The sequence below is a fragment of the Diceros bicornis genome, chromosome 18 (genome assembly GCF_020826845.1).
Source record: "Diceros bicornis minor isolate mBicDic1 chromosome 18, mDicBic1.mat.cur, whole genome shotgun sequence".
In the NCBI taxonomy this organism is placed as follows: domain Eukaryota; kingdom Metazoa; phylum Chordata; class Mammalia; order Perissodactyla; family Rhinocerotidae; genus Diceros; species Diceros bicornis.
Window position 1 is genome coordinate 44105437 of NC_080757.1, and position 23384 is coordinate 44128820.

A 23384-nucleotide genomic window follows, 5' to 3' on the forward strand; every position below is an offset into this window, starting at 1 on the left:
TTGACTAAGCATTTCCAAGAAATTACTGCAAACCATGATAATACAGTAAGCACACAGGCAACAAAACATGATACTAGAAAATGGGTAGAGAGGAAAATGGCAAGTAATAATAATGCAAGTAAGGTACTTCAGTATAACTGAAATGATGGTGGAGCCACTAAGATTGGTCCTCACACGGTGAAGAATAGAGAACTTTCCACCTGTAAAACTTGTACCAATCCTTCAAGAATCAGCAGCAATGCCACTCCTCAGCTTTCTCTGCATGTTGCAAATGCACCCTTGCCCTGTGCTTAGAGCTACCTTCCGGCATCAGCCCTTGGAAGTCAAAGTGATCCTTCCCTCTGCTGAATATCAAGAACACGTGGCTCATTCTACTTTGCACCAATTTTTGCCAATATATGTTATAACGACAGACAGCGTCTTTCTTACTTTTCTGAGACCCTAATAATTCTAGCACCGCAGTAAGGGCTCAGCATATGCTTGTTGAATAAATGAACAAACAAGCACAGATAATAACTATTCATACAAGGGAAAATATACTCAGAGGGCACGCATTCCTGACATAGTAGTGTTGCTATGACCACACATCTCAATTGTGTTTAGATAAAGGAATTTACACAGAGCTATAAGTATGTGTCTAAAAGCTTTTAAAGAAATAATCCTATAAACTGGGCTGAAATGTATCAAAAATAGCATACCAAAAACCCGGGTCACTAAATAAAACTAGCAATTTAAGAAGACCTCACAGATATACCTGCTTTGCTTTATAACAAACATTACCTTAGGAAACAGGAAAATAAATACATAACAGAGGACCTAAAGCAAGTCTGAAAATCAGGGGAAAAACGTAGTAAGAACAGTTAACTTGACATCTTTACTACATCATCCTGGACATCTTAAGGAAGAAGGGATTAATCACGTGTTTGGTAGTATTTTCAGATGTCTATTAAGTAACCAGATGGGTTCAACTTCAATAGAGTTTACCACAGCATCCTGAGCCATTGTTATAACGAATTTATTCCAAGTTTATCTAATTTTTGCAATGAAACAAAATGTAAGAGTAACAATACTTTTCTGCATTTACTTGTAGAGTACACCTTATGAGCTGAGTGCAGGAACTGTCTTATTCATCTTTATATCCTGTGCATGTAAACGTAGGAGATGTTTAATAAATATTTTAAAAAATTACCATAGAGCCCTTTTAACTTTCCAAATGTTTTCAACATTATTATCCCATTTTTGCCTTCACAATTATTCTGTGGGATAAGTTAGGGAGGGACTACAGTCTCTATAAGAGCAGAAACTGAGATACAAAGGGCTTACAACTTCTGCTCCAAGTGTTATAGCTAATCTGTACTCCAATCCTAAACCCGTCTTTCATTAGTTCACTTGTCAAAGTTCACAAGTGGAACTCCTGAGCTACAGGCGGCTCAGAGGTACTAAATAGCAAATATATCCATCAACAAAAATTACTAATCATTTATTAGGAACAGGGAACTCTGTGGAAAATATAAAGTAATATGAGACACAAGCCCTTGCAAGAAAGCAGTTTATAATGGAGTTATGGTCATAATGCCTATTTAACGTGAATACCATCATTGACTTCAGATGTGAGATAACATTACATTTCCTTGTAAGACAAAGAAGGATATTTCTATTGCTCTATAGTTTATAAATACGCATTATTTTTCTCTTGTGATTTTTGAGACATTAGCTGTAATGTGGCAAAGATAGTACAATGGCAAACGTTATGACTCACCAAGCAGTCTCTCAATGTCATCCACAACCACACAGCTGAGCTGGGATTTGTATGCATCATCAAAGATCTGGAAGAAAGCAAAACCATTTATTATCTCACTGCTCTCCATAATTATGACAATTTCCAAGAAGACAAAATTTAGTTAATTCTTGAGCAATGCCTGAACAAAGCACAGTAAAACACCAATATTTCAGACTACACTAAACTAGAATTCGATAATAGCATTTTAGAACTAAAAGAGTCCCTGCAATTTAAAAATGAGGCCGAAAGCAGTTAAATGACTTGCCCAAGACGACACAACTGGATCATGGCTGAGCAAGCAGCAGAGTAATGCTGTTTTCAGCCCCAAGAGCTGAATGTGTCATACCAGGGCATGCTGAGGAACAGCTGGTCACTAATCAACTGACATCTCATCAAGTTTATCACAACAGTCTCTCCTATCTATGTCAGGAGCATGACCTCAGTGTTGTGACTCAAGAGCTAGATGGAGCCACAAGGGATGTGTAGAATAAAATTGGATGTCATTTTATCATCTGTAAGAATTGTGGCTCTGTTAAGCAGGAATAACACTGAAAGAACAGAATCCCGTCAACTCAAATCAGACCATAACGGGCAAAGTGTTCACAAAAGAATTAAAGTTGTGTATAAAGGGTCAGCTAGATCTGGCTCTATCTTTAGAACCAGACAAAAGATAATAATACATTGTCTTACGACAGCCAACAAAATGCAAATTAAAGCAAGCAGTGAAGGAAGTTGTTATATCCTGACAAGGACGTAGCAATTTCAAGCCAGAGAGGAATTAATTTATGTGTAAGTTGAATATAAGTGTCCAAGGCCTTGAGACAAGCCTTTTTGTAAATGTTGGGGGTTCCTATTCCAGCGACTATGATTGGGGCTTAGCACATCTCACTGGTGCATTCCGGCCCAATCTCTGGTTAAGTAAACTCAGTGCACCAAGATGATAGCCACCCCTCCCATCTTGCTTGGGGTGGCATAATATTCCTTAGAGGGTATCTTTTAACTATAGAAGATTAAGAATTAGGTATAGAAATAAAGTAAATCAAACCTACAATATTAATATTTTTCATATTAAGTTTAAAGACAACCTGTGTATACTTGGTCTTCAAAGTACTTGTAACAATTGAAAAAACTTACCATATTAGATTAATAGATTAGCCTTGCCAGTTCGATTTAAAATACATAATTGAATAATTAATTTTGATAAGTTTTTATGTTGGAAGGTAAAAGATAACTTTAAGAGCCTTGCAAATGGTAACGATAATCTAAGATTCACTATATTTATATTAGTTTTAACTAATTATTAAATAGATGTAATTACAGATTTACTTTGAAACTTAAAATAGACAACCAAATGAAGTACTTCAAAGAGAAAATAAAATATTTTAAATGTGTGAATACAGTTTAAAATATTTAAAGAAATTTAATTAAGTTGTAAAAGTCCCCTTTTAAGTCATTGCTAAATTTTACTAGACTTACAAATAGAATAAGAGATGTAAGTGAAATTTTTTAAAGTTTAAGTTTTCTTTTGTGTTGAAAAACCAGGCCTTAAACTACATAATTTCAGACCTCAAATTAGCTACACATGGTCTTTTCTATGCTCAAAAGTCGCCCTCAAAGATGCAAACAAAAACAAAAACAAAAGCAAAATAAAACAACAACTCATGTTGACAATGTAGATAGTAAGTTCTTCCCAATACACTGTATGTTCTTTAAGGAAGGAATTGTCTTCCTCACTATTATGTTTTCAGAGTCTGACACCTCACTGGTGCTTAATAAATGTTTGCTGTATGCACGCATGAAAGAATGTCTCTGTTGCTTTCTTTGCACCATCCCCTTTACCTCTCAGTCACCCCCCAACACTATGTCAAAATCCCACCTACCCTTTCATCCTTAGCTATCTGTCTCCCCACTGGATCGTGAGGTGGATTAAAAAGTTTTTTGATGTTATCTCCAGTACCCAGCACAGAACAGTATTTAGTAATGCTATTTGCTTAATGGATTCAATGGTTGAAACAACACAAGTTCTAATTCCATCTTGCCCTACGACACTTGCCTCTCTTCTCCTTTGGTGTAGCATTTTGTATATTGTATAGACATTATGGATTCATTGTATTCTTCCCTGTATTATACTAGATTGTAAGCTCTTTGAAGGCAAGTACTGTATTAATTATCTCTATAGCCTCACATCACTTAATATAATACCTTACCAGAAAGTAATCAATAAATATCTACTGAAAGAAGAAATTTAAGCATTTTAAATTCAAGTAGAAATAAAAAGTGAGTAGTTTGAGATGTGTGATTATAGTCAGGGTATGGAGATCACTCTAAGGGCAGTGAATAATGAAACCATGAGATCTTCAAGGAGAAATAGTAGAGGTAGAAGAATAAAGGCTAAGGACTGAATCTTGGAGTATTGCTCTATTTATTCATTCAACAAATACTTTTGAATTCCTATTAGGTGTCAAGTATTAACGAAGGCAAGGGAGAGAGTAATGAATAAGGCAAATATGATCCGACCTTCACAAAACTAAGAATGAGGAAGCAGGTCACATGTAACTATAAGAAAGCATAACATTATTATGCTAGAGGAAATAGAAAGTGATATGGCGGTATACAGCAAAGAAGCTGTGGTAGTCCTTTGGGGATACCCATACACATCCTGGTTCTCTTTCTGGTACACAACACAGTAGGATTGTATTTCCCTACCCCCTCTTAAGTTAGAGATAAATATGGGGCTTGCTTTGGTTAATGAAATGTGAGTGGAAATGTAAGAAGCTTTAAGAGCCACTGCAAGATTCACCATATTTCTTTTATCCTGCCTTAGCTATTGTGGAATCACACGTGAGATGGAGCCTCTATTATCTATTAGCTTGAGTCTCTGAGAAACTATAGTGAGCAGAGCTCCCTCATGATGGACTTGTAGTCTGAGCAAGAAATAAACTTGGTTGTGTTAAGCCACTGAGATTTTGGGGTTGTTCATTATTGCAGCATAATTTAGCCTATCCTGACACAGGGGCTTAAGGAGTCAACGATGGTCTCCTACATTTAGGAGGTGACGTTTAAGCTGAGACCTGAAGGGTGAACAACCATTGGAAAAGAGGGAAGAAAGTATTTTAAGCAGGGGAACTGAATATTAGGAGGCAGAGAAATGAGCACTGCAGGAACTGATATACAGTCAATAGAATTAAAATGAAGAGGTGTCGTTGTCTGTGTAATGCGTGTGGGGAGTGGTGGGTGAGACATGAAGCAGAAGAGAAATGGAAGAGACAATGGAAAAGTTTGGAAGCAGTTCCACTGTGGTTCTTTGCTATTTTGTGAAGACTGGAGCAATACAGCAGCCAATACGGTATCCTATAAACTCAGGTGATTTCAAGGAGTCACTGAAAATGACGCTTTGCTCTTCAAAACATTGTTCAGAATTCTCCTAAGGGCTCTGATGCGAGCATATTAATTCCGCCTGTCAGGCTGTAATATCGTGGATTAAAGCCACAGGGGCCCAGGACATCACGGACTGGCTACTTTTAGTAGTTCTACATTTTTCTGGAATCAGCCCTTCTTTCTTCTCAAAACAGTGTAGAGCTTACACAGCTAAAGGGACCTTACTCAGGACCTTGCTGGGGTCTAAACTGATGATAAATCAGTATATAGTCTCACCAATTTAGATACTGTGGTTCACGAAGCATTACAAATTACTTCACAATTGACTGCATGGGCTACCTATAACATTTTAGAAGAAAAATACCTACAGCAGTCACTTAATGTAGTTTTTTTTACAGACAGCTTTTAATGTACTAATTACTATCAGCTAACTCTCTTAACAACATACTAACCACGACAAAGGCTGTGCAATTCCAGTTGTAACTTGACCAGTTTCAGTTGACCAGTCAACTGAAACTCTTTTGCATAGCAACTATGCTCTAATTTAAATACACACACCCCTTTCACTTTTCACACACACATTCTTTTCCTTATCTAGTCACTAGTGTAATATAAGGTCATCGCTCTTCCCCTGGATCCATGTTTTCTGCCTAGTCTCCTCAGCCCTTCCATTCTTGGCTTCCTGGCCCAAGCCCCAGCAGAATGTTCACTAAGAAGATACTGAGAGTCAACGCGTAAGCATATGCAATTAGCTGCCAAACTGAAATCTAAGCGAGATATTTACATACTGAGCCAGGAAGTTCTACCACAACTTTAGGTAGATTAACACGAAAAAGAGGAGAGGTACTAGAAGGAAAGATGCAGAAAAAGTAAAATTGTACAAACTGCCCCAGCTAGAAAACAAGTGAAGTGCCAAACTTGCCATCAGTAACAGCTCACAGCAGATATGTAGTGCCTGCTCCAGATCAAATGATGCCAAAACAAGAGTTAGCCAGGCAGGCTGAATCTGGGGCTAATGGTTGTATCCTACAGACTCTTTTAAAGAAAAAATAATTTAGGGCCAGCCCTGATGGCCTAGTGGTTAAAGTTCAGTGCGCTCTGATTCGGCGGCCCGTGTTTGGTTCCTGGGCACAGAACCATACCACCCATCTGTCAGTTGCCATCCTATGGCGGTGGCTCACATAGAAGAACTAGAAGGACTTACAACTAGAATACACAACTATGTACTGGGGCTTTTGGGAGGGGAAAAAAAAACATTGGCAACAGATGTTAACTCAGGGAAAATCTAAAAAAAATTAATAATAATAATTTAAATTCTGATCCTCTTATTTAGTAACATGAAAGTATAATGCTCAAGCCTTTTCTTGCTGGAGAGGTAATCAGTAGGAGATCATATAAGTTATCATGCAAACCAAGACACTTGAACGGGGAGAGCTGCTAATAATCATGCTGGAACAACAGGTGAAAACCAGGATTGCACAAAGCAAATTGGAGTGTATGGGCATCCTAGTTTTATCAGGGAGTTTCCTGTAGAGGAGGTAAAATTATCAGCATAAAAATATACGGTCTTCGAATCAGGTGAGAAATCTGAAAGAAAAGGGTGAAGAAAAAGAATGCGAAGACTTGAAGAAAGAAAAAGTGTGGAAAACAGTGGCATCAGTCAACATGGAAATAATGAGAGGTCTATTCTACAAGACGAAGACTATCTCTAGAAAACACAGAATTCCATAGGCCATTTCTAGCTATGGATAGGAGATTATCATCATTAAAGTCTCTGGTACCACCTTTCTTGTGAGCAAAGGTAGACAGTGGGTTGTAAGAGACAACCTAGAATGTGGGGGAGCCTGGGCTCAAGGCCAGAGCATGCTGGACATACTCTGTAAGCACTACGGAAAAGGACGTGTGGAGTCCTGCCTCAGAGGGGTTAGGGGCAGGCCTGAATATGGTCCTCAAGGACACTGCAAGCTCTCAAGGCACAGAGCCCACTCCTGGAATCTTTAGACAAGCTGGGAGCCACCTGTGTGTAGGGGAGGGGCATCAGCTGCAGACTCTGGAGTCTACATGAATACAAATGGGAACACGCCAGCATTAGCTCCATGTTAATCCAGCCTTTCAGAATCACAAACCACAGCAAAGCGTGTTCTAAGTAGATTCTGTCCTCCATTTTCTATAACCTCTTTAGTGCTCTGAGGTAAGTGAAGCCAAATTCTCTGGTTCTTTAGGGGCTGAAAGAGTTCATCTCAATTCTGAAGTGGTTGGCATGAAGTACCTAGTTAGTGGGAATCTGATGACAGTAGGAATCTGATGACTTAGAAAATCCCTAATGTAGTAAATCTGTCAGCAATTAGTTGAAAGCATACTCTAATCATATTTGGTAGCACATAAAAACCTAAATGAGCAAATTCAAATCAGTGCTATCAGTAATAATCTCTAGTTTCTAAAAGTAACTTGGGAGTAGACCAAGCAAACATTAGCTGTCTCCTAATGAAACTGCCTCAGGAAGTGGACCTAAACTTTTGGCAAAGTACTGAAGCTTCCTGGAATGACCTTAAAATCCCTTATTTGTTCTCCCTGCTTTTCAGGAAAAATTCTCACATTTTTCACATAACAAAAGCCACAGAGTGGGGTATTATTAATAACAGAAAAAGTCACAAGGTCTGGAAGTTCTACCAAAGATCTGCACCATCCTCCTTTGTGTGCCCAACAGACATAAACACCAAAAGACAAAGTGTATTAAACAAAACAACAAGAAGCGCCCACCCCCCAGCCATACAGGGACCTGTAGTCACTTCTGGAGTGTCCACTCCTCTCAGTTAATACATGTACAAACTTCAAAAAATCAGCTACATGATATATTAGGATGTTAACCAAAAACATCCAAATTCTGTTGCTTAGTAACTGCTGTCAAAAGATCCAATTTCCAGCCCTGCTCTTTGTATGGACTAAACCATGAAAAGAGGAGGATTAGGCACCATCATTCTGTTCTGCGCTGACTACAATTTGCAGTGGGATTTACAGGAGGATATTCAAAGAAGATTATTTCTTTCTTACAAAGCTAGTGGAAAGGAAATTTTTTTTCCATTAATTTTCAGTCCTTTAAGAACAAGCCTATATTATGTTATTAATGGGCATAGTTTTATAAATCACTGATATTTTTACTTAATTTTCTTCAAACAATTTAGTCACATCAGATTGTTCTATTTCATCTCTGTACTGATTGTGTACTCGGAAAGCATCAAGATTAGGTAATTAGGTAAGTTAAAGTCAAATTCTGTTGCTTTGTTCTTTTGCTCATTTAATACCACTAATAGAACTAGTGAAATAGGCTTTTTTTTTTTTAAAGTATAGATGCAAAAATGGATACAGAAATTAAGAGTTTAAAATAGAATGAAGTTGCAGAAACAAACATAAATGAGGGAGAAGAGGAAGATCTGTGAATACTTCAAATATCCTAATGGAACATATGGTATCCCCCCAGAATGTAAGGATAATACCTCATACAGACTTTGGCAGTGTTGGGGAGTTTATCCATGGAGAAAGGATTTACTAAGCAAATTAAGAGAAGTACAAGGTGAATTTTAAATTAATTGAGAATAAACTACTTTCATATATTTTAGCACCATCCATATGTGAACAAGAAGCAATAGCTTAATTACAATTAAATCTTAGATACTCATTAAAGCAAAACGGCCTTCTCTACTGACAAAAACTTACCTCCTGGTTTAAGTAATAAAGTGGTATATAAAGATATTCTATAAATTAACTATTCATATCACCTCTCTTTAACAAAAATTAATGGGTTATAATATCTCTGAGTTTCACAAACTATTGCCATTGCAAAACATTTTGAAAAATCTTTTAAATTAAGAATGTAGTCATTAAAATGTAGCTGAAGAAATAATTAAATGCCAATCTTTCACCTATCAAACTAGCAAAAAATATTTTAATAACATCAAGTGTGGGTGAGAGTCCACGGAAACTGACGCTCTCATATGATGGGGCTGCAAGTGTAAATTGGTGCAACTTTCCAAAGACGTGGGCTTTAGGAATCATTAGTATTTTACATAAGAGTTTTGATAGCAATATTTATCAAAAATCTCTAAAATACTAATATTTTTACCTTAGCAATCCCAATTCTGAGAATTTATCCTAAGGAAATAACCAGAAATGTATGTACAATAATAATGATAAGTAAAAATAACCACTACACTTTATTGAGCACATATTATATCCCAAGGCACTGTGTGATACTTTACATAAATTAACATCTCATTTAATTCTCATAATAACCCTATAAGCCTGCTATTAATATTATCTTCATTTTATGATGAGAAAACAGAGGCCTATAGGTTAAGTGACTATAAGAGCTGATAGTGTGGTGGAGTTGGGATTCAAATTCAGATCTATTTGAAACCTAAGCCTAAGTTCTCAGCCAGTAAAATATGATGCTACTCTAAGAAAAATCTAATATGAGAATGAGGGCAGTGATTTCCCTAGTTTGGTAGTTCTACAGAATATTATTTATAATTGTGAAAAAACCTGGAAACAATCTAAATGTTCAATAAAAAGGAAATGTTTAGGGCCGGCCGTGTGGCTTAGCGGTTAAGTGCCCACACTCTGCTACTGGTGGCCCGGGTTCGGATCCCAGGCGCTCACCGATGCACCGCTTCTCCAGCCATGCTGAGGCCACATCCCACACCCAGCAACTAGAAGGATGTGCAACTATGATATACAACTATCTACTGGGGCTTTGGAGAAAAAAAAGGAGGAGGATTGGCAATAGATGTTAGCTCAGAGCCGGTCTTCCTCAGTAAAAAGAGGAAGATTAGCATGGATGTTAGCTCAGGGCTGATCTTCCTCACAAAAAAAAAAAAAGGAAATGTTTAAATGGATATTATATAGCTATTAATTTAACATAATATTGAGATAAATTTTAATGACACTGAAAAAAGTTCATAATATAATTAGTGAAAAAAGCAGGTTTAAAATAGTATGTCAAATGTGATCCCCAATGCATAATGTGTTTACGTGTGTCTGAGTAGAGAAGAAAACTGAAGGACAAACATGGACTCTCTTTTTAATTTTCTTCTATTTTTTTTCTGTATTTTCTAAATTATTTTTATAATTAGGAAAAGCCACATTTTAGGGTGGAGGGTGGGGGAGAAGCATTCAAAAGGAAAAAAATGTCCTCTCCAGAATGATAAAAAATTATAAATTATTTGTGTTCTGGTAAAAAAAAATGAAAACGTCTTCTTCCCATCCTCACAGTAAAAATGAAGGGCAGAGAACAGTGGTGGGAGGTAGACGAGAACTACTAAAGAGTGGCATTTATATTCCATTTTCAAAAGCAACCTGGAAGACTTAACACCTTTAGACTGGTTTGAGCCCTCAGGCTTTTGTCAACCTATCATTAGGCAACAATGTGAAAACTATTTGCAAGGAAAGATTTTGCAATATTTCTAATATATTTCTAAGACAACTATGCTTCATTCTTTTCTCTGTTCTGTACTTTAGTTACAGGGAATAATATTTTTTCCCCAAGGAAAACCAAAAAGTCTAATATGAATTTATTACACTGCTGAAGCAGAAATAATTTTTGTAACCTTAAAGGTGCATGGATGATCCAGACAGTGAATCATGAATCGAAACCATTTTGAATAAGCTTGTATAGACATTTATTTTTATATTCCTTAGCCTTCTACTCATCTAAAACTCTACCTTGAAAGGCTGCAACTATTTAAAGATTAAATCATAAGTTATTAAGCCATTAATTTAACCATTTAAGCCTCTAAAATCAGCACATATTACCTTCCCCCCTCAAGTCAATTTGCAAGAGATTAAAATAATAAAAATGATAATATCTCACACTTACAAAACAGCTTTGATCTGCAGGAGACTCAAGTACTTTTTAAAAACTTTATAGAAAAACTAGGACCATCCACCCACATCTCCAAGTACATCTGAGGTAGAAGCTGGCAGCTGGCAAAAAGCAAAGGAGTAATTTACCATCTGCACAGTAGACTACTACTTTTGAACAAGTATAAGGAATAGATGGAGTCAGAGAAATGCAAATAGAACTGGTTGTTCAATTAAATAAGTTCAATGGCCACAGATTCCAAAGGCTATTATTTAAATTTTCACCAGAGGAAGTGGCTTAAGGATTCCCTGTAGAGGGAAGAAACCAAAAACTAAAGAATAGCAACCCCTACCTACTTTAGAGAAATCACTGGTCCTAGTTATTCTGTCCAGATTTTCCTGGGAAGGACAGACACTACTGGTTTCACCTCAGACACAGAATGTACTGACTATGATATTTAAGTTCTTTTTGTGTCTCCCTCTCCTTCACACTCAACTTCAAAGATCCTTACATAGAATATTTACCTTGATATCTCAGTGTGTAAGGCTGGAATCCTGTTCCACACTCTGCCTCCTCCATCCATTTCAAGCACCCTACACAATTTTCTGCTACCTGCGCAAGCAAGAGACTAACTTCTCAAACTTATATTTTTTTGGAGTCTGCTTCTTTTTAAATGTATTTTTGCTGTTCATTCTCTTCCCTACAGAAAAGCTGAAGTAATTCTATCCTACCTCTTTAAAAAGTGAGGGCCTAGGAGGGAGGCAAAAGAGCACCTGAGCTGCCTTTAGTAGGGAGCACTCTAGTTCTCAGGATTCTTTTCCCTGATTCTGCTTTTCCCACATCTCTTTAACTTACAGTCACTTCCTATCTATAAAAGATAAGCATAAAAAAAGCATTTAAATAAAAGAAATTCTTCAACTAGATGTGAAAAATAATTTCTTCACTGTCTGGGAGTATACAAAATTAGAATATCAATGGAAATACTGCCTACCAAGTGAGCTGAAATAGACATTAGGAGTCTTCAGCATTGATTTTGTTGTTGTTTTTTAAAAAGCAGCCACCTACTATTCTAGATGCCTTACATGGCACTTGCTTGAATGTAAGAGAGATGGACCAGATGATCTTAGAGTCTTTTCAGCTCTAGGAATCTATTCTATGTTGTTCTAACTTTCACTGATGGTTCAAAGCAGCCAGTATAAGGCGACAAATGGCACTTGGAGAAGGGAAGTAGGATGAGGACTGCACTAAGTTGCCAAGCAGACTCTCATCATTATCTAACATACCACATTCCCTTTGTAGGGGTTTCGAGGATAGCTTTCCAATGATATACCCCTCTTCTTTCCCAAACTATACAGTTAACTTAATGGACCCTAAAGAGTTTGACTCTGTACATTGATGAAAGAACTTAAAAAAAAAAATCCTAAATGAACTTGCTCCACTCTACTCAACACTCTTAACTAAGATCTTTCTTTCAATAAAGTTGATACAAACTTAAGAAATAAAAATTAATTATAATATGTACTAAACAAAGCATAATTTGGAAGATAAAGGTAATAAAAATGTATTACTAAGTTAAATATATCTAAAACAGTCGCTGTTTCCCCCTACATTCTGCTAATAATTTAGTTCCACTTGAGAAGAACATAGCTGCTACAGCTTTTATATATACACATGTACAAAGATAGATATAAATGTAGATGTGTACACACACATCTAAGAGATAGGAAATTAAAACGAAAGTAAAAATCTTTATACCTTCTTTATGGCCTGACACTTGGCTGTCTCAGAAAAGCCAATCATCTTATCAGGAGAACAGATCTTGATGAAGGGGAAGTTGGATTCCTCTGCAATCTTTGCAGCTAAAGCAGTCTTCCCACTATGAGGAGGGCCTGCATAAAGATATGAGCAAGTCAGGGGAAAAAAGCCAACCTAAGCAAAGAGGAATAAAACAAGTTTCAACTTTTATCCACAATATACTGAGGTTTCAACTAGTTGCTCATTAACATTTCCTGTCACAATTTCATGGCAGACATGTTTTCTCTTATTTATTAGCAACTAAACTTAATGAACTGATTAGCATTTCTCAAAAGTATGATGAAATGCACTCCTTCTTTCTTTCTAACAAAGCCTTAATCTTTCAAACTTCTGGCTAAATATATAAAATGCAAGGGTTTTGCTTCTTTAAAAAAAAGAGAATGCATTCAAATGTGTATCAGTACTTATGTTGTTAGTTCTATCAAATCATTTGTCTAACAAAAAAATACAATCTTCTTAGATGATACTGGGGGCAGAGAAAAACTGCCTTATAGAAGCAAATGTGGCTTGAAAACCTAGAATTCTAAAGACTCAAGCCTTCTCATAAAGGCAACCAAATCTACAAACTTATCTGTATTTAAACATCTCCTCTGTTTTCCCTTCTGTGTAATGGAAGATGTGTCCCTCTCTTCCATCCATAAACCAACCAATTCTTCCTTTCCATCTTCTCGGAAACCTGATATTATTATTATTATTATTTTTTTATAATTTTATTTACTTTTCCCCCCAAAGCCCCAGTAGATAGTTGTATGTCATAGCTGCACATCCTTCTAGTTGCTGTATGTGGGACACGGCCTCAGCATGACCGGAGAAGTGGGGCGTCGGTGCGCGCCCAGGATCCGCACCCGGGCCTCCAGCAGTGGAGCGCACGCACTTAACCGCTAAGCCACGGGGCCGGCCCCGGGAACCTGATATTATTAATTGTACTCCTCCCCTATATGTTCCACCTCTTCCTCTTTCCTGAAGCCTTTCTTACAGCATTTAAACATGCTCTAGTCTATCTGACAGTTTAATAAACAAAACAACAAAACTCCTTTTGGACTTCACACCTCTCAACACTACTCTTTCTTCTCCCTTCAAAATGGAACTTCTCTAAATAATTACACTGGCTGCCTTCCCTCTTCACCTTCATCCATCCTCAAAAAAGCCCCATGGCTTCCATTCCCATCTGATGGAACAGGCTCCGCGCTAGGGTCACCAATGACCTCCATGTCACCAAATTCAACAGACATTTTATCTGTTGGCCTCTTAGGAATATTTGATACAATCAGTAGCTCTCCTCTTCCTTTAAAAATTTTTCTTTTCTTGGTTTCTGTGATAGCACATTATCTTTTCCCCCTCTTACCTATCTGGTTACTCTTGCTGTCTCCTTTGTCAACTCTTCCTGCTCTACTTAGTCCTTAAATGTTGACACTCCTCAGAGATCAGCTCTAGGCCTCCCTTTTCTTCTCAGCCTACACCCTCTCTGTAAGTGACATCATCCACTCCCATGAATTCAACAACAGTCCATATACTGACAATTCATGAGTGTATATTGTCAGCCAGATCTCTCTCCTGAGCAACAGACCCACATATCCAATGGGCTACTCAACTTTTCCCATCCAATTATCCTGTAGGAATCTTGAACTCAACATGTCCAAAACGGATCTCATGATCTTTCTTCCCAAAATCTGCGTATCCACTAGTGTTCCCAATCTTAGTAAACAGCACCATTTACAAGGCCATGTATACTAGAAACCTGGGGATCATGTTTGATACCTCTCCCCATATTCAATCTAATTACTTAATATTTCTAAACTTCAGCTTCCCCATCTACAAAACGGGGATAACAATAGCATGTACCCTCAATGGACTGAAGTGGGTTTTAAATGAGATAATATGTGTAAAGTGCTAGTAGAGTGAGTGGCAAAAGTAAGAGTTCAAAAAATGTTAGCTTAATTATGATTAATAATTAACCACAATAATAATTAACCAACAATAATTTTAAGTCTCTTTTAGTCTACCTCCTAAATATTTCTCAAAATGGTCTACTTACCTCCATCTCCACTACTACTGTTACTTCAAACCAAAATCAGCTCTCATTAAGACTAATGCAACTGCTTCTAACCATTGGTCTCTCCCATATCTTTTTTGCCCCTCCAATCCAATCTCTATCACAAAGCAGTCATGATGTTTTGAAAACACAAATCTGATCATGTCACTTCACTGCTTAAAATCCTACAAATGGCTTCCCACTGCCCCTTAGATAGAGTCTAAATACTTAACATGGTCTACAAGGCTTTGCATGAACTGGCTCCTGTCTACTTCTTCAGTCTCAGGTCTAGCCAATCTCCTTTTCTGTTTCAATATCCTTCCTGCCCAGAGCTTTTTCACATGCTGGTCCCTCTACCTAAAACATCTTCCCCAATTACTTTGCCCGGCCAGCTTCTCCTTCATCCTTCAGATCTTGGCTTAGTGTGTTTCTCTTGGGGAGCCCTCACCCCCAGACCTTTGGAAGGGGTTAGATTCCCTTGTCATGTGGACTCACTGAACTCTTCTGTTGTTGTACTAATCATAAGTGTAAATAAATAATTGATGAATAGAAAGATCTTCCCTTTTTGTCTACATAGTAAAATCCTAACTGATCCTTCAAAGTCTAAATTAAACACCTCCTCTAGCTTTCCTTGACTACCCCCAGGCAAAATGACTTGCATTCACACACACCTTTACACATATACACTGTAGTTAGGAATTTGTTTACATATCTTTTTTCATGACCAGATTGAACTCTGTGAATGTCTTTGTATCCTCAGCAACTAATTCAATGCCTAAAACATAGTAAGTACTCAGTGAATATTTATATAATTGAATTGAGTACTATCTGGTATCATACAGTCTATTAAGTAACACAGAAGTTTAGATAACAATACTATAAGAAAACTAGTTGCTATCATTCATCAGTAACATTCTACCCCAGGAAAATTTTAATTTGTGCACAATATTGGTACATAAATTGGATTACTATTTTCAGATCATGAACAGGTTTAGAACTGAAAATATTTCATTTTTTTGGAATGTGCTAAATGGCCTTGTCAAAGTGCTGCTTTTTTTTTTTACTTTTAATGCCATCTCATCATTCTTTCTCACCTTCCAAAAGGACGCTAACCAATGGTGTGCGGTCACTGTTTTTAGTCTGCTGAACCAGCAGTTCCCCATCTTCTAGAACTCGAGTAACTGGATCACCCCATTTGATGATACCATTCATAATATAACTTGCATAATCCTCTTGGTTTGTGCCAAATGCCTATGGAGGAAAAGGATAGTTTAAAGCATTTTGAGCATTAGTATTAAAAACTAAAATATTTAAAGGTATAAAAGACGAGTAATAATTCCTACACGCTAAAAGCGTAATATCCCATATTAATGTAAAAAGCCTGAAAAGCCAAAAAAAACCAAAAAGCTGTTTTATAATTTCTCATTTAACTTTTTACCCAGTGGGGGTGGGGGCTGCTTTGGGTGACTTAATGGAATAAAACAATAGATTCTAGGCTCAGATTCTACCAGAGCCCAAAAGGCCTTGTAATCCTGGAGAAAGGGTATGTTCCAATGTGCTTGTTTCTGTAAAGAGGACGCAGGTTGTGACCCTTTGTTAAGAATAAAGAGAAAAATAGATTACAGACTTAGAAATTAGAAACACTTGGCTCAGCAGACAAAGATACTATCCTAACACTGACTGTACGTGATTAAAATGGGAACATGAAATGGTACTGAGGAGATCTTGGTATAGTATCTTGAAATGGTAATGAGGAGGTCTACATCAGCTTGGTGGTAGGGAATATAAGTTAAATGGCACCAAAAAAATAAAATAAATAAATGGCACTAAGGTAAGTATACATGTGTAAATATAAGATTTAGAACAAGGTAGAAATGAGCAGCTGTAATAAAAGACTTAAGGGTTAGGAAAAGGAAATAAAAGCAATTACTATATATAATAATTTTATTTGTGCTCACTATATATTGGAGCTTAAATTGGAGCTTAAATCACCTCCCTCTTCATCTTCCTCAAATTGTAACTCCCATCAAACCAGCTGCTAAAAGTATTCAGTAACTTTAGTACTCAGCTACTTAATTGAATCGCATTTTCATAAGGTTAACAGGAGAAGAAATGAGTAGGAAAACATAACCCAATGTAACATAAAGGCCATATATCTTGAGAATTTCAAATTTTTAAAAATTATCATATCCCTCAAAAAGTCAATTTTTCATTACTTGACGTATGGAAAATTTTAACAGTTCTTTAGAAGTTGCACCTCACAGAAAATCATTCTTTGTAATACTGTGGTCTCATTACTCTATTACTTTGCCACTAAATCATTTTTCAGACCACTCTTTGGTCCTTCCATACACTAGTCCTTCGATTCTTGAGTACAGAGGAAAGTCCTCATTCCCGGTCTGGATATGGTAAATTCAGTGGTCCTGTAAAAGGTTATAAAGGAGGAGCCTAATAAATACTGGTTGAATGGCTGTTGTAGGAAATATGTAGATTGGCTGGCTTTTGTCTTTAATTATTTCAGGTATATACCTCAGCCTCACAGCAGCAGCTTTATGATGCCTGAACCAGGAAACAGTGATCCTCTCAGGCTACACAATGTGTATGACTCTTCCCTATTGATCCTGTCATTTCATTTTTTGTTTTATGCTCCAGACTCTTAGAATAAATGAAAGTAAGTTATTACTTACTTAACTAAGTTATCTTAATTTCCCCTTCCTGGAAGCCAAATTATTATTTATTTATTTAATTTAATGTTTTGTATTGAGGTCACATTGGTTTATAACATTATATAAATTTCAGGTGTACACCATTGTATTTCAACTTCTGTATAGACTACATTGTGTTCACCACCAAAAGTCTGGTTTCCATCCGTCACCATACACATGTAGCCCTTTACCCCTTTCACCCTCTCTCCACTCCTTTCTCCTCTACAGATACAGAGAACACCAATCTGTTCTCTGTATCTATGTGTTTGTTGTTGTTTATCTTCCACATATGAGTGAAATTATATGGTATTTATATGGTATTTATCTGACTTATTTCACTTAGCATAATACCCTCAAGGTCTATCCATGTTGGCCCAAATTACTTGTCATTAAAAAATATTGGAATAGATCAGTTAGACTGGGCTCTAATATTTTGGTAACTCTTACAAATGAAAACGACAAAAGATTAAACCATTTCCATTGCTCAGTAACTTTTGAAAGTAATTATTTTATATTTACAACTCAGAATAGTCATAAAGTAGACAGGGCTAAAACAAATTGATTTTTGTCTTTAAAGGAGATACTTGCAACAAATAATTACTGTCAAGAATATATAAAGAACTTATACAGATCAAATAAAAATAAAGGATAAACAATACAACATAAAAATAGGCAAAAGACATGAACAGCATTGCATAGAGGACACTCATATGGCCAATAAACATATGGAGAAAAGTTTAACTTCATAAGTAATCAGTGAAATGCAAATCAAGACCAAAATCAGATCCCATTTTACATCCAACTGAATGGCAAAAATTAAGTCTGACAATAACAAGTGTTCTAGAGGATACAGAGTAACAGGATCTCTTTTACATTACTGGAGACAGTGTTTATTGGCTCAACCACTGGGAAAACAGTTTGAAATTCTTCACTTTGAAGCTGGACATTCATATACCCAACAACTCAGCAATTTTATTCCTAAATATATATCTAAGAGAAACTCATTCAAGAATGTTTATAGTAGCACTTGTTTGTCATAACAAAAAACTGATAACATTCCAAATGCCCACTGACAGGAAAACAGATAAATTCAGGTAGTCACACAATGGAATGCTATTTAGCGATGAAAATGAATGATGTATAGCTATAGAAAATCACTTGGATGACTCTTGGTAATAAAATATAATAAAATAGCAAGTCCCAGACAATTACATACACCATATTTTGTTTTATACACCATGTAGACTAATGACAACAGTCAAGAATTAAAGATTAAGATTAATCCAATTCTGTGCACCTGAGGCCCATTTAAGAAAGAAAAACAAACATACACACCCCTTTAAGAGGCCTTTCTACAGTTTGTTTCCGTACTAATATAGGACTCCAAACAATGGTTACTCAAACATTAGCGGCTGTTTTAGAGGAAGATGGGTTAGTGAGCTTATACTATATTCTAAAGCTCCAACTATGACTGTTGAGTTTTGAGTACATTTAAAGAAAACTGACACCTTTTTTTTAAAGGCCACCTAGGATGGTTAAGAGTCTTAGAAACTATAGCAGTTAGAGAAACTAGAGGTATTGAGAAAGAAAAAGGGAACTTGGAAGAGGTTGGGGAAAGAAAGAGAGAAAAAGGAGGATATGAGAGTTAATTTTAAATATAATAACTAACATATAGAAGATGGATGAATTAGGATGAATTTAGGTTTCCGTAGCTTTAGATTACATAAGAACCAATGAGAAAACTAAATCTAGTTCAATATAAAGTAAGAACTAATAATTAGAGAGTCTCAAAATTGAATGGTCTGCCTTGTAAGATGCTGAGTTTCCTATCATGAGAAATATTTCAGTAAGTACTGGTTAATTACCGAGCCATCAGAGTTACTGTACAGATGTTTCTTATATTGGACGCTTCCAATGCTGAGATTTTCTGAGTTTTTAAAACTACTTATGATATAACCTTGCATAATACTAGGCAAAATGGCACTTATTTCTCTCCCGAATTATTATTTTGGCTTATACATCACTCAATATTCATACTTACTGGTTTGATGTCATTCTCCAAAGAAGCAAAGAAGTCTCCTCTTGTCACCTGCAGGCTCTCTGCTTTCTCCATGTCCACTTCCACTTTAGTACTGGCCTAATTAGAAATGAAAACAAAATGTAAGGACTTCCAAGATGTAAGCATATGTTCAGCCTAAGAATGTAATATCTGAGAACTTAAAAAGCATAACTTCACAGACAAAAAACATCTCTCCCAAATTCATAAACATATATACTCTTTGCCTAAACAATTCCACTTCTAGGAATTTTTCCCATAAGTATATTCAGAAATGTGTGCAGAGTTATATGTACCAGGATATCTACTACAGTAATTTGTAATAGCAGAAGACTGCAAGCAAATTAAATGTCCACCAAGAGGGTACCAGTTAAGTAAATTATGACACATCTGTACCAAAGAACACTGGATAGCCATTTTTTTCAAGATGAGTCATGAGGAGGAGAAAATACATACAGAGGGTCGCTAACAACAGTGGTTCTCACCCTTGGCTGTATATCAGAACAACCTCTAGAACCTTTGAAGCTGTATAGGTGCCCAGCCCCACTCCTTTCAGGCTTTTGATTTAACAGATCCAGCAGAGGGTCCAGGCATTTATATTTTTATAAAATGCTGCAGGTGATTCTGATGCTCAATCAGGTTTACCAACCATTACTCTAGGAGACCAAGGACCTAAACTTTGACTTGTACTCATACTTTGTGCTTGAGAATCTATGTGCCAGCTCCAAACATTCTGCTTACTGCACCTGGAGCTAACACTGAGAATAGACATCTGGAGAAGCACCAAGGCCTTTATCAGCACTTGGAGCTGCCTAGACCTGATGAGTGATTAAGATACCAACACATTTTTTAATGTGACTGGGCTCACTCCCAATAGCACAAGGCAAGTGAGTCTAATTTTTAAAATGGTACTTCAGTTTTTTAAAAAGATATCTTAAAAAAATCTGACTATAAAACAAAAGTATGTTAAGCAATATCAACCTTCAATCGATTATTATAAAACATGAGTCATGTTCCCGTAGGAACAGACTGCTGAGACAAATAAAATGACATACATTTTTTAAAAAGTCAGCCTTATGAGATAAAAAGAACTATGTCAGGAAACTGGATCAAGATGGCAAACAGAACACATTTATTCATCTTCTTTCCTGCCTCTAATTCCATGAAATGACAGAAAGAAAGGTTAAAAAGCATGGAAGATATATCCAGAAGCTTTAACACGGATCTCAGAGGAGTCTCAAAATGAGAGAAGAGAAAGAATGATAGAGAAAAAACAATAAAAGACAGAAGAAAAAAATTTCCCACAGCTGAAGAAAGGTGTGTCTTGGCAGTTTAAAGGGTTCAATGAGTGCTGATGAGGATAAATGAAAAGAAATTCACGTCTGTCTAGATACACTGTGGTAAACTTTCTGAGCACCAAAAATGAAGAGAAAGTCCTAGAACATTTTTGAGAGACAAAAACAGATTACCTGCAAAGGAGCCAGAATAAAACTGGCATGGTACCTCTCACTGGCAACACTACGAACTAGAAGACAATGTAACCATGTCTTCAGAAATACATCTGGCTATCTCCACCCTAGGAAATGATTCTCATATGTACAAAGGGAACAGAGGCAGGCATTTTCATAACAGTATTATGCACTGTTCTAGGCACTAGAGACATAGCTGTAAATAAAACAGATAAGATTTCTGCCCTCATGGATCTCACATTTTAAATTATGTTGTAACATTCTAGAATACTGTGCATTTGTTCAAAATAATGAAGACTTAAATATACTGACATGGAAAGCTAACCGAGACATATTGCCAAGTGAAAAACATAAACTGCAGTACAATTCCATTAATTTTTTGGGGGGTGGGGGAAGATTAGCCTTGAGCTAACATCTGTTGCCAATCCTCCTCTCTTTTGCTGAGAAGATTGGCCCTGGGCTAACATCTGTGCTCGTCTTCCTCTATTTTATATGAGACCCCGCCACAGCATGGCTTGACAAACAGTGCATCGGTCCATGCCCGGGATCTGAACCTGCGAACCTCGGGCCGCCAAAGCAGAGCACGTGAACTTAATTGCTACACCACAGGGCCGGCCTAACTTTTCTTTTTTTTTTTTTAAGCACATATGTTTATGAATGAAAATGTAAAGGAAACAGACTATAAAGGTATATCCCAAATGTTGGTGACGTCTGGAGAGGGAAAGGGAAGGGGTGTTAGTGATGGTCTTTCTCACTTTTCCCTACATACTTGGGCATCCTTGAGTCTTCTACAAAGAGAATGTATTTGTGTATGACTTCATAGAAGAGAGAAAATTAACAAGTAACATTTAAATAGACAGACGGATATTCTACTTAAAGAGACAATTAGCATTTAAATTATTAATAGGGTTTTCACTGGCACATATTAGGCGTTCAATAAATATTAATCACATTTATTTGATATTTCTAAGCTAAAAAAAAAGGAAATGGTGTTATAGGAAACAAGCATGCTATGAAAGAATTATGATGCTCCATTCTTAATATATAAATCTCTACAGTGCTTTACAGTTTATAAAGTATGTTCATATACATTAGTTCATTTCATCATACCCATTATCTCATTTTATCTGTATACAAGCCTGGAAGTTTTCTTAAATTAAGAATAAGGGTAATTTAATTAAGGGTAGATAGAAGATTTAGTTTTCTAGGTAATCTTATATAAAGATTTTAAACTCTGATTAAAATTCTTGGCCACATCTAAAGGGTTCTACAAGGTGTAAACTCTCAGGTGAAAGTGAAGAAGTGAGCTCTGACAGAATCATATTAAAACCCCAGTGAAGCTACCAGCCTCATTTTAAATGTCCCTTCCCTATACAGCCCTAAGTTTTTACTATCAAGTTTTTTGTATTTTGATTTCCTCTTATAGTGAAACTGAATTCAACCAATAGAAACATATAGCAATATGAAGGGAAAATCTTGTCTATCTTGCAGCATTTGCCAAAAAGTATGACAGGTTTCAGGACTGAAGCTGGTGTGTGAAACTTGTCTTCATACTATTACGAAAGGACTCATCCAACGAATTAAAAGTGAATTATACACAACCTGGGGGAGAGTTATTTTAGAACAAATTGATTTTAGGTACTCCAGGAAATTTAGAAGTTACCTAATTGTAAACAATCAATATTACAATTGTAAATTATTCCTGCCTATCCATTAAAATATGTTTTCTCAGCACTTCTCTCAGCTAACTTTTACTGTTTTATCAAAATTAGTAAAATATTATTTTTTTATAATTTTATTTATTTATTTTTTCCCCCAAAGCCCCAGTAGATAGTTGTATGTCATAGCTGCATATCCTTCTAGTTGCTGTATGTGGGACGCGGCCCCAGCATGGCCACAGAAGCGGTGCGTCGGTGCGCGCCCAGGATCTGAACTCGGGCCGCCAGCAGCGGAGCGCATGCACTTAACCGCTAAGCCATGGGGCCGGCCCAGCAAAATATTATTTTTAAAAAATCTATAATTCTCAATTTTTCCTCATTCAGAAACCTTTTCTCATTTGTCTGAATTAGTGCATTTTTTTTCTGCATTTTATTTATAACAGCTAATCAATACAGAACATCTTTCAGCTTATACTCGGAGAAACTAATAAACTTGTATTTCAACACTAGCAAATATCAAGTGGTCACCCTTAAATTTCATAACCTTTTAAATCTGACCTTTCAAAGTTCTTATCATTCCTCTTAAATTAAGGGTAGAATAACTTTAATCAATGAAAATTCTATGGAAAATAAG

At 36.4% G+C, this 23384-nt stretch overlaps 1 protein-coding gene across 1 annotated transcript in view; it reads right to left on the reverse strand.

Moving 5' to 3' along the window:
- The window catches only part of NSF (N-ethylmaleimide sensitive factor, vesicle fusing ATPase), a 145799-nt gene that overhangs the window by 27079 nt on the left and 95336 nt on the right, over nucleotides 1-23384 (reverse strand). The window contains exons 13-16 of the mRNA XM_058561264.1: nucleotides 19609-19704; nucleotides 15957-16113; nucleotides 12771-12904; nucleotides 1760-1826 (exon numbers count right to left, since the gene is read on the reverse strand). Of these exons, the coding sequence (XP_058417247.1) occupies nucleotides 1760-1826; nucleotides 12771-12904; nucleotides 15957-16113; nucleotides 19609-19704 (454 nt within the window). The remainder of the gene's footprint in view (nucleotides 1-1759; nucleotides 1827-12770; nucleotides 12905-15956; nucleotides 16114-19608; nucleotides 19705-23384) is intronic.